Source organism: Apodemus sylvaticus, chromosome 5 (assembly GCF_947179515.1).
Source record: "Apodemus sylvaticus chromosome 5, mApoSyl1.1, whole genome shotgun sequence".
In the NCBI taxonomy this organism is placed as follows: Eukaryota; Metazoa; Chordata; class Mammalia; order Rodentia; family Muridae; genus Apodemus; species Apodemus sylvaticus.
In genome coordinates, this window is record NC_067476.1 from 39,201,179 (window position 1) to 39,213,801 (window position 12,623).

Sequence of the window (12,623 nt, forward strand, 5' to 3'; positions counted from 1 at the left end):
GCACAGCCCCCACTCTGATCTCACAGCTGGCTGTACACTTCCTGTTCCATCACAAAGCCTTCCCCCTCGTCCCTGAGCTGCTGCCCATGTTAACGAGGGCCTGTGCTCCCAGGCCCCAGACACTGCCTCCTGGAGGGCCTTGACCCACCAACCAGGACTTTATTGCCATAGTCTCAGCCACAAAACAACTAGAGTTTCCCAGCCAAAACTGCATGGTGTCCTCAGAACAAATAAGGATGTTCTGAGGACACACGGACGGACACAGACACATACACAGACACAAACACACACACACACACCACTAAACCATAATCTTTATTTAGGTAGGAGAGAAAGAATCCCACATTAATCACCCTTCATGCTCTAGTTTTTGAGGTGGTTTTGTTTTACAACTGGGCCTTACAGTTGTCCCTGCTGATCTCAGACTTTTTAGCTAACTTGACCCTCCCCTTTCAACCTGAGGAGTAGTCAGGATAGTCAGGATTACAGGCGTGTGCCTCCACAGCCAGCTGCTGCTGCTTTAAGTCAAGACAAATCTAACTCTACCTTTAAAAGAGGAGGTAAAGTTAATTAAGTCGCATTTTTCACTGCGGGGGGGGGGGGGGGGGGGCGGTTTGAGTTGCAGACAGCAGACAGCATACAAACCATGATGATTTGAGGGCATCATGGTGAGGTCAAAGCTAAGACAGAACAGAAGGAGCCGGGGCCAGGCGCCCTGCATGGCCGCTTACATTCCTTCAGAGGATCTTAGCAGCCCGGCGTGACTCCAGATGTTCGCTCACGTGTCTCTGCTAATTCTGTCCTCTTCCTGCGTTGAGACGCTCATTCTCCAGTACCACACTGTCCTGCAGGGGTCATCAAACCACGTTATCTCTTTTAAAACTGAGTGGTGGCTTCAAATCTTCATCCAGGAAGTAAATGTTTACAGTTATCTGAAATATCTAAAACCAAATCCCCCGCCCTCAAACACATCTATGATAAAAAGCTGCCTGGTCCAACTCCACTGCGGACCTAAGCTCTCCTGAGGCCTCTGGACAGGACTTGAGCAAACAAAGCCAGCTTGCCTGTAAACACAATTGAAAGTCCACGCCCGCTGTGAGTACACACTTGTGCACCTGAAACAGCTTCCCCCAGCCCCGGCCTACAGAGTGCTTTGAGTTGTGAGGCAGGAAGCCCACGTCAGCGTTCTGTATGTGTGTTTTTAAAATGCGCTCACGTATTTGCCTTTCCATCTTGCCAGCAGCATCAGCAGCTGTACTATCCAGATGACTCCACCAGGAAGACCTTGGATGCATACCGACTGTACCTGCAGTCTCCTCGCAGCTATGAAGACCCTTATTATGATGACCGAGTTCACTTCCCAGCTTCTACTGATTACTCAACGCAGTACGGACTGAAATCAACCACAAATTATGTAGACTTTTGTTCCACTAAACGACCTTCTTATAGAGCCGAACAGTACCCGGGGTCCCCGGACTCTTGGGTGTAGCGTCAAGACGGCTGCCCGCCGAGGGACGCTTTCCTGCTGACTGTATGGACTGAGGGACAGTCCGTCGTGCTGATGATGGTGACGGTGCAAGTGAAATGGAAGGATGAGTGAAGAGGTTTTGTTGTTGTTTTTTTCTTTTTTTGAGGAATTTTCAGGGAAGTGAGGAAACCCTTGGGAGAGGACTTTCTACGCTCTGTGTAGGTGTTAGGTCTAATTACTTGTAGATTCTAGTGGTGAAGGTGTGGGTGACGTGCTAAGAGGCTTGAGACGTGGGTGAGATGAGATGGGTATGTGTAGGTCAAATCAAATTACAGATGATTTTTTTAATGTGAATAAAGTTATGTTCAGATAGTTTGTACAGAAAAATAATAATAATAAAATGGATGCCCTTCATGTTTTATTGCTATTACTAAATGTCAAGATTGTATGCTATTATGTCTTGTAAAAATTCCTTCTGTTGGTGTAAATATGGAAATGCCACATTGGTTAAGTGCCATCAACTGTAATGCAGTGTGTCATTTGAAAAGAGATTTGAAGAACTGACAGCTTAAAACCCAAACGGGAAGCCCGCCCGCCCGCCTGCCCGCCGGAGGAACTGTTAACAGTTAACCAACTCTGACGCCCTCTGTTTTCAGTGAGTAGTGAACTCTGGAAGCACAAAGCCCAGCGTGACAGCAGCGCCATGCTCATAACCCTCTCTCACAGGACACTTCACTGCCATTTTCTATGCACATGGAAGAATAATAAATGTGGATTTCATCCCGGACAGTGTGTCCCCTTGCGTTTCTTCCGGGTGTGATAATGGAGGCAGACAGAATAAGTCGCTCCTGAGATGGGCCACGCCGGACAAGGAAGGTGGGGCGGCTCCCTACGTACCTCAGCGGCTCTATTACTTGGGTTGCTTTTTTTTATTATTTTTATTTTATTTGGTACGCTCTACAGTCTTAGCAGGTTTTGCCTTGTCTCCACCACCTCTTCTCACCTAAGGGGAATTACATCTGGCATCCTGGCCGTACGATACTGGCAAGAGCCGCTTACTTTCAGAACTTGGTAATTAGATCTGAACAGTTGGGCAGTTGCTAGCTTGGCATCGATGCTATAAACCAAAACTGATTCTAAATAATTGTGCTGAGTGCGTTCTGGGTTACAGGAAGCCTTGGGGGATCCCCCAGACACGGTAGGCATGTCCCAGGGCTATCCTGCAGCATTGCGACAATAGAAAGACCCAAGAGACACTGCTTTCCTGAGTGGAAACACGCCCAAGTGTAGGCAGAAAGATGGCTGAAGCCTGAAAATGGTGAGCCTTCCTGAGCTTCAGACTTTCCAAAGGACACCCTGAGACCTAGACAGAAGCATGCTCTTGGCGGCGTGCCCTGGATGCCGGCCCTCTCCACAGCAGAAGCCACTGGGTGATGTTCCTGAGGAACCAGCACAGGACTTTTGGATATCATACCTATTTGATCTCAAGTTCCCGTACCTGGTCCCTTGAGATCTGGGTTTAAGTGAAGGCTCTTCTCTAAGAGAGAAAGATGAGCCTCCAGAGCCAACCAGCTATCTTGGCAACCCTTATTACAACCAATGCAGATCAAGTGTTGGGAAGAACTCCCTTGGGCCTCCAATGAGACCTCCTGATGTGGCCAGGAAAGGGCCAGTGGTGAGGACTGGGCAGAAGATCTGAGGCTCTATAAACCTCCTAACTTGTAACTGGGGAAAAGAAGTGGCAGGCAGAAACCTGTATCCTTTATGATAAAGACAGGATCAGCCCTCCAACCATGGCAATATACACAGCCTGCTCAAACTGTTGAGTCATTGATTCTCCCATTACCAGAATCATATAGTAATCAGTCCACAGAAGAGGTGTGTAGTTCTTCAGAGCCAGGGTCAGCTGAGACTAAGCACTGGACAGACTGAGATCAGAAAGCTGGACCAAGGCTTAATGCACCCTGGTTCCACCTTAAAGACACCTGAGCACTTTCCAACCGAACCCGTGGTATGGACTAGGCCTCAGCCCTTCCTGCTGAAGAGTTCCCTGGGTCAGTGTGCAGTGCAGACTGAACAGACCTCTATTTCCTGGATACCATACAGCCCTACAATCAAAGCATTCAGACTTTGATGTCAGGATAGAGAGTTGGCCTAGGAGAGAGGAGAAAAGGTATTAGATCCCTTGGGACTGGAGTTAGAGGTAATTATGAGCCATTATGTGGATGCTAGGAACAGGACCCAGGTCCTTTGTGAAAGCAATGAATACCTTTAACTCTCAGGTCCTCCATCTAGCCTTCTAGAGCATATTTTTACCTATGCACATTTATTTAAGGTTACATCCTTTGAAGACCCTGAGCTTCTATGTATTGGACATCATGACCATACAGCACTCTAGTGTTACCTGTTATTAATCCCTGGCCAGTGTTTGTCCACTTAGTTGCTGATTCTTGCAAAGAAATACCAAGTTTTTGGTACTAAGTGCTGATAGACGGTCTCACATACATGATCAGCTTACCTTCACAGCAAATGTACCATATTCCATTTTATAAACCCTGAAACAAGCAGGAGAGTAAATTATTAAAGGTCAGCTTACCAATAACTAATGCAGTTAGGCCTGTGGTCCTAACTAAATGCTGGTGGCAAATCCTGGCATTTGAATCCAAGCTAACATATTGTCTATTAGACATCACAACCCTAGACTTACCAAATGAAACTTACTATCCATAGGAGTAACCATAAATTGAGCATTTAAGGCATTCAAGATAGTTCAGCACATAAAAGCGCTTGCCACACAAGTTGACAACCTAAGTTCACTCCCAGGTAGGGACAGAAGAGGAAAGAATTTCTGATTGTCACGTGCATGCTGTGGCACAGGTGAGCAAACACATGCATACAGTCCACACATAAAGTAACAGTTGTTTGAAATGAACAGCCATTAAAAGCAAAAATGTACTCAAATGTGTCTTGCCCACCATGATGTCACATGAGCTTCACCTGTGAGTTTGAGTCCTGACCCCACTGTGAATGATGGCTCCTGTTAGAGTGGGGACTCACAAAGTAAACCATGTCTATCAACAAAGGCCCACAGAGACAAAGTCTGTCACCATGGGATCCTAGCGTCCTGAGGCCTCAGTGATACCCTTAACACTCTTGTCAGTGCTTCAGGCTGTGGCTTTGTTTCCATGCTCGAACTGGATAACAGAGAAAAACATTTGAAAACGTGGCCACCACTGTTCATCCATTCCATTTATTTGGAGCAGCACTGTTTATAGTAACATTATTCCTAATAGCCAAAAGCTGGAGGCAACACAACCCTCCATCAGAAGGATGGATAAACAAAAATGTTATCCAAGAATGGGGAAAACTGCAATATATATTTGTATCATAAAATACAGTCAACAATAAACCACAAATATGACCGGGACAAATACCAAAAGCATGCTGTTCGACAAAAGGAAGAGCTTGGCAGAGCACGATTGCTAAATGATTCTCATGCAAGAACAGGAAAAACTCCCCTTAAGTGATAGGATTGAGAACCATGCTGCCCACAGAGCTACTTGGGATGGTGGAAATGTTCTCTGTCACGATTGGGATGTCAGCTGTACAGGTGCATGCATGCATGCAGCAAGACTTCAAAATGTACACGTCAGACTTACATCTCACTGTTTCAAATTAGTACTCACCCCACAAAAGAACTGAAGAGAAAAAAAGGAGAGTAGTTGGGAAAAGGGAAAAGACCAGCAGAACTGCGGGACAGGAGAGTAATAAGGGGTGAGTATGATCAAAAGTGTGTACGTGTAGTAAATAGAATGAGACCTATTATTATGCATAATTAATGTAAGCTAATAAAGCTACCCCAATACATTAATAACAGTGAATAAAGAAGTAACATAGCCTGAGACATAGTTTAATGACCTAGTATTGAAGTGATAATTATTTGTCTCTTCTGAGTAAAGAAAAATGCAATTTATTTCAAAGCTTAACAAAATAGTCACTTAGTTTCTCACAAAGATAGATAGATAGATAAATACATACATACATACATACATACATACATACATACATACATGGATAGATAGATAGATAGATAGATAGATAGATCCCTTTGTATGTACACTAGCCCATTTAAAAACCAGCTACTTGGTAAGGTATGCTCAAAAAGAACTCTGTAAAATATATAGGTGTAAAGCACCATGCCAGCAGCCTTTGGATAAGCTACGGTTGTGCAGATTTATATATGTTGACAAGAAAGTAATTTAAGAAGAATGGCTCAGACTTGTGTTTAAATGCATTGCCAAGAGAGAAGCATGGAGCCCTCTTCCCTGATGATCCAAAGAGATGTGTGAACAAACACCTCATCTACCTCAGAGGTTGCCCAGCTACAGGGAAGGAGTGTGAGGCTGAGCCCTTTCCCCAAAGTTCTGGAAAGGTGTCGGCAGAAAGCAAACAGGGCTGTAAAGTCATGGGCTCGCAGGCCAGACTTGGAAGCCAAGGGAGAACTTTGCTTCTGGTCTAGGAAACCCTTGTTGGGAAGGAAACTTAATTGTTAGATGGTGTGCAACTGGGAAGGGAATTACGAGACTGTGGGAAGTGGAGGAGCATGGGATTCCAGGGCAGCTTTGACAGACTATCAGGCTGTCCTTGACTGTCCTTGGCTGGTCCATGCCCAGGGCTGAAGTGGTCTGAACTGGTCTGAACTGGTCTGAACTAGTCTGAACTGGATTGAACTGGGCTGAACTGGGTTGAACTGGGTCTCAGAGCCTGGAGAACACAGTCCATCTTGAGTCTGGCCCACTTGTATCTCCCTCTAGCTCTTGGTTTTGCCTCCATCTTGATTTACCCTGTGACAGCAGGGTGCTGCTCAGTCCCAGGATCACTTGCTCTGATTGGCTGGCACTGTGAATGCCCTCATTCAGGACCCTCCTCAAAGGCTGCAGACACAAAAAGGAAATTTTTAGCAAGCAAATTATGACTTTGAATTGTGTCTGTTTTAGTGCCTTCCCTTGGTTTTATGTCAGCAGCTTCTCTCGAAGCAGCTGGCGTGTCCCCTAAGTGGCTGTTTGCGACAATTGCTGTCGCCTAATTCTAACTTGAAATCACTGAAAAACATTCCGTACTGTCATCATCGTTTGCATAAGCCATAACTAGCTTTTTCATTATTAAACTCCCATCCAACAGTTAGAGGAATTTTGATAAAGACTTAATGATACGATGCACCATTTTGCTCTCTATTCATGGGTGGAGAGCTCATTCCGGAGCCTGTCAATGCGTCGCTCAAAAGATAAAATTAATTCACAACGCATGCAGGGTCAAAGGCCTAATTCTGAAATCAGAGGGGAAGCAGCTAACTCTTCCTTCACAAATCTCTTGTTAACTGTTTACGCCCCAGAGGACAACACCCTGAAATGTGCCTTAGTTTGCTGGCAACAACCTGGCTTCCAGTGCCTGACAGGGTGCCAATAGGCACTCATTGCTAATCTAATAAAATGACTTTTAGTGGCTGGGGCTGTCCCAACCCAACTCCAGTGAGTTGCCATTCTGTTCCAGGAGTGAGAAAGACAATGGTCCGTGTGCCCAGGTTTCTGAGGTAAGGAAAGTATTGAATCCTGGGGGCGTGTCTGTGTGTGTGTGTGTGTGTGTGTGTGTGTGTGTGTGTGTGTGTGAAAATAATAGGAAGGGATCCAGTCAATGCAGATCCAGGAAAATCTCACAGGGCTCCACCCCTAAATGACCAACTCTAGGCTCTTCATTAAAAACTGCTGAGAGAAGAGATTGAGTCTTTCTCAGGAAGAAACTTGAGCTTATCCAGTAGCAAGAAGTCAGTCCTAGAGACATATACATATAAAAAGCACTGAGCAGATTTAGCAAGTTATTTATATACTTATTCACTCACATATATAGCAATAATCAATAATGATTAAAGGGAAAAAAAGGCCATGAATGACCTGGAAGGAGTTGAAAGGAGGAGAGGGAGGGGAGACAGGATGAGAGAGAGAGAGAGACAGAGAGAGAGAACACTTTGCATCTAAAGAACAGAACCAATGCCCATGGGTATCTCAGGAATTTATTATTATTATTATTATTATTTACATTTAGTGTTTGATCTACATGCACATATGTGTGAGGGAATTGAACCCACTGGACCTTGAGTTACAGACAGCTGTGAGCTGCCATGTAGGTGCTGGGAATTGAACCCAGGTCCTCTGGAGGAGCAGCCAGTGCTGTTAACCATTGTGATGGTTTGTATATGCTTGGCCCAACCACTAAGCTGTCCTTCCGGCCCCTCTCAGGAATTATTTTGAAAAGAAAGGCCTGCAGCATCCGGCTGCACAGAGCTACCTGGAGACGGTTTCCTCGGGATTCATTTTCCCTCTGTGCACGCACGGTTACTCTGGGGCCGTTGCAGCTGGCTCACAGGAGTAGCAGACTCAGGTGACTCACAAATGATGTTGATCTTACAAGCTGGCAGAACACAGACGCTGTGGGGGGTTAGAGGCTTACTTACCGGATTTCAGAGGAAGGACTGGAAGGCAAAGCAACATGATCCAGGTTGAGAATTGTCGCTTACAGCCCCAGAGAGTGGAACATCTGAACTGAAGTGAGAGCAAAGCTACCTTGGAGACTCTGGGAGTTGGAGCTGCGGGGACTGTGGGCCATCTGAACAGCGAAGCCCCAGCCAGGGAGAGGGGCCCAAGAAACAAGCCATACAGGCTGCAGCCAGGATGGAGGACAGGCTTGTGAAAACCATTTGATGCTCACACCATGCCACTGTGTGACTCCACACACACTAGACACAATGGTACAGGATTTATTGTTTGGCCTGCTGGGTTTTCATCTTGCATCAGTCTAATCTATCATCCTACTCCTTCCACTTGAAAATGATGATCCACCATGCGCCTTCGTATATTTGAGGCTGTTGCTGGTGTTTTTCCTAAGCACTCGGAGCTCATTTGCCTTGAGTTTCAGGAGAGAATTCCAATGGGTTTCTCAACAATACTGAAACAGTATTTTGGAGCCTGACAGAGATGGAAAAAATGCATGCTGTGTTCTAAGACAGGTATGCCCTATTGGAGGTCAGAGATAGAGTGCTGTTTTAAGTCTTAAACAGTCTCTAACGGCCCATAAGGGAGGGCCTGACCGCCCTGCTGTCCAGCTGAGCGTGCCAGAACTTTTATAGGGAGCCTGGTAAGAAGTTAGGTCAATGGGGGACTAGCCTTGAAGATATATCGGGAGCCCAGACTCCCTGTCTCTCTGTTTCTTGTTCATTGTGAGGTAAACATACTTGCATTACCACAGACTCCCCTGTGGGCTTTGAAACCATAAACCAAAATAAAATATTCCTTTTCAAGAAAAAATATCTATTTCCTTTTGTGTATGTCTGTCTCTGTGTGTGTGTCTGTGTGTGTGTGTGATTGCCTGTCTGTCTGTCTGTCTGTCTATGTCTGTGAATATATGCCACATGTTTGCCAGTGCTATCAGAGGCCAGAAGGAGGCATCGGATCCACTGAAACTAAAGTCACAAACAATTTCCAACTGCCAGACGTGGGTGCTGACATTCAAACTTGTGTCCTCTGGAGCCATCCCTGCAGACCCTCTTTCTTCCTTTCAACTTGATTTATCACAGGTGTGTCATGGTGGTGGCAAGCTAGCACAATTGAGGAACTGTTCGGCTGGTAAGAACAAGGTCCCAGCCAAAGACTTCCAACAGGACAACTTGTAAAGTGCTTTATTTGTATCTCTTCTCCACTGCATTCACTCAGACATGACCAAAGCAAGGCATTCTACATTTACTATGATAATTTCACCAATGTCTGCAATTCTGTCCTGCTATCAGGGTGTCCCCTCACCCTCACAACTTTCCTGGCAGCTTCCGGAATCCTAGCTAACATAGACTCATTATGCATAAAGTAGAAAAAAATAAGAAGGAAAGTTTGCCAGGTGAGTCAATCTCTTTAAAATAACCTCCCTGGAACCCCCACCCATATGTCTCACTGGACACCCTACCTATAAGAGAAACAGGAAAGCTTTTTACCTAGGCCTCTAGTCAGTTCTACTCATACAGTGGTTCTGTTAGTGAAGGAAATTAAAAGATAGATGGGAAGACGTATTCTTGGTTCTCTTCCCAAGATCAACTGTGCTATGAGGTGGTTTCTGAACTGCCATTACTCTATTCCTGTGAATGGAAGGGCCAACTGGTATGGTGTTAATACCATGGTTGACCAGAAGGCATTATACGCTTCTCTCTTAAACATAAAAGACAACCAAACTGGATTTTAAAAATACCAACTTTAGACAAGAACATCCAGGCAATTTATAGCTTAAAGGTTAACTGAAGGGATCCTGTGCCACAGCACTCCATACCCAAATACCACCAGGAGAGAGCTGGTCTCTCAGGAGTGTTGACACACCTGTGAGCACAGGTAAGACCACCACTTCTGCTCAAATCCCTGGCCCAAGAGGGTCCCTCCCACAGCCATCAGGAAACAGGAACCAAGGAACAGCCAGGGACAGGATCCTTCTGGTTTCTATCTGTACTCTGGAGCTGACCCTGCATCACAGCTCTCCATACCCAAATTCTTCCTGGAGAGAACTGGTCTCCCAGGAGTGCTGACACTCAGGCTTGCAGGAGGGACAATCCACACTCAGAGACAAGAAGATCAGCTAACACCAGAGATAACCAGATAGCAAGAGGCAAAGACAAGAACATAAGCAACAAAAACTGAGGTTACTTGGCATCATCAGAACCCAGTTCTCCCACCACAGCAAGCCCTGATACCCCAACACACCAGAAAAACAAGACTTTGATTGAAAATCACATCTCATGATGATGATAGAGGATTTTAAGAAGGACATAAATAACTCCCTTAAAGAAATATAGGAGAACACTGGTAAAGAGCAAGAAGCCCTTAAAGAGGAAACACAAAAATTCTTTAAAGAATTACAGGAAAGCATCACTAAACATGTGAAGGAAGTCAACAAAACCATCCAGAATCTTAAAATGGAAATAGAAACAGTAAAGAAACCACAAAGGGAGACAACTCTGAAGATAGAAAACCTAGAAAAGAGATCGGGAGTCATAGATGCAAGCATCACCAACAGAATACAAGAGATAGAAGAGAGACTCTCAGGTGCAGAAGATACCATAGAAAACATTGACTCAACAATCAAAGAAAATGCGAAAGGCAAAAAGCTCCTAACCTAAAATATCCAGGAAATCCAGGACACAATGAGAAAACCAAATCTAAGGATAATAGGTATAGAAGAGCATGAAGCCAGGCATAGTGGCACACACTGTAATCGTAGCACTTGGGAGCAGAGACAGGCAGATTTCTGAGTTCGAGGCCGGCCTGGTCTACAGAGTGAATTCCAGGACAGCCATGGCTACACAGAGAAACCCTGTCTTGAAAAACCAAAAAGAAGAAGGAGGAGGAGAAAGAGAAGGAGGAGGGGTAGGAGGAGGGGGGAGGAGGAGGGGGGAGGAGGAGGGGGGAGGAGGAGGAGGAGGAAGGAAGAAGAAGAAGGAAGAAGAAGAAGAAGAAGAAGAAGAAGAAGAAGAAGAAGAAGAAGAAGAAGAAGAAGAAGAAGAAGAAGAAGAAGAAGAAGAAGAAGAAGAAGATTCCCAGCTTAAAAGGCCAGAAAATATCTTCAACAAAATTATAGAAGAAAACTTCTCCCTCACACCAGTCAGAATGGCTAAGGTTAAAAACTCAGGAGACAGCAGGTATTTGGTGAGGTTGTGGAGAAAGAGGAACACTCCTCTACTGCTGGTGGGATTGCAAGCTGGTACAACCAGTTTGGAAATCAGTCTGGCGGTTCCTCAGAAAACTGGACATGACACTTCTGGAGGACCCTGCTATACCTCTCCTGGGCATACTCCCAGAGGATTCCCCAGCATGTAATAAGGACACATGTTCCACTATGTTCATAGCAGCCTTATTTATAATAGCCAGAAGCTGGAAAGAACCCAGATGTCCCTCAATGGAGGAATGGATACATATACATGGTATATATATACACAATGAAATACTACTCAGCAATTAAAAGCAATGAATTCATGAAATTCTTAGGCAAATGGTTGGAACTGGAAAATATCATCTTAAGTGAGGTAACCCAATCATAAAAGAATACAATACAGAAGCCAGGTGGTGGTGGCGCACACCTGTAATCCCAATACTCTGGGAGGCAGAGGCAGGCGGATTTCTGAGTTCAAGGCCAGCCTGGTCTACAGAGTGAGTTCCAGGACAGCCAGGGCTACACAGAGAAACCCTGTCTCGAAAAAACCAAATCCAAAAAAAAAAAAAAAAAGAATACAATATAGTACAAATGGAATACAATCATTGATAAGTGGATATTAATTAGTGCAGAAACTCTGACTTCTCAAGACACAATTAGCATATCAAATGATACCCAAGAAGAAGGAAGAAGAAGGCCCTGGTTCTGAGAAGACTTGATCCAGGATTGTAGGGAAGTACCAGGACAGAGAGATGGGAGGGGGGTGTTTGGGAAATGGGCAGAGGGAAGAGGGCTTATGAGACTGATGGAGAGGGGAGAACCGGGAAAGGGGAAAGCATTCGGAATGTAAACAAAAAATATAGAAAAAAAAAAAAAGAAAACTTCCCTAACCTAAAGAAAGAGATGTACATGAACATACAAGAAGCCTACAGAACTCCAATAGATTGGACCAGAAAAGAAATTCCTCTTGTCACATAATAGTCAAAACACTAAATGCACAAAACAAGGAAAGAATATTAAAAGCAGTAAGGGAAAAAAGGTCAAATAACATATAAGCAGGTCTATCAGAATTACACCAGACTTCTCACCAGAGACTATGAAAGCTAGAAGATCCTGGGCAAATCTCATACAGATCCTAAGAGAACATAAATGCTAGCCCAGACTACTATACCAAGCAAAACTCTCAATTACCATAGAAGTAGAAACCAATATAGTCCATAACAAAATCAAATTTACACAATATCTTTCCATAAATCCAGCCCTACAAAGGATAATAGACATAAAATGCCAACACAAGGAGGAAAACTACACCCTAGAAAAAGCAAGAAAGTAATCTTTCAACAAACCCAAAAGAAGATAGCCACACAAACATAAAAATAACATCAAAAATAACAGGAAGCAGCAATCACTATGCCTTAAT

At 44.6% G+C, this 12,623-nt stretch overlaps 1 protein-coding gene across 10 annotated transcripts in view; it reads left to right on the forward strand.

Moving 5' to 3' along the window:
* Pkp4 (plakophilin 4) overlaps positions 1-2,255 on the forward strand; it is a 200,514-nt gene extending 198,259 nt beyond the window's left edge. For 6 of the 10 annotated variants that reach the window (XM_052182511.1, XM_052182509.1, XM_052182513.1 and 3 more), the window contains one exon: positions 1,241-2,255. In XM_052182511.1, coding sequence (XP_052038471.1) covers positions 1,241-1,489 — 249 coding nt within the window. In that variant the 3' untranslated portion in view covers positions 1,490-2,255. The remainder of the gene's footprint in view (positions 1-1,240) is intronic. The other 4 variants (XM_052182512.1, XM_052182510.1, XM_052182514.1 and 1 more) reach the window with 1 other exon arrangement.
* Positions 2,256-12,623: the final 10,368 nt, after the last annotated feature.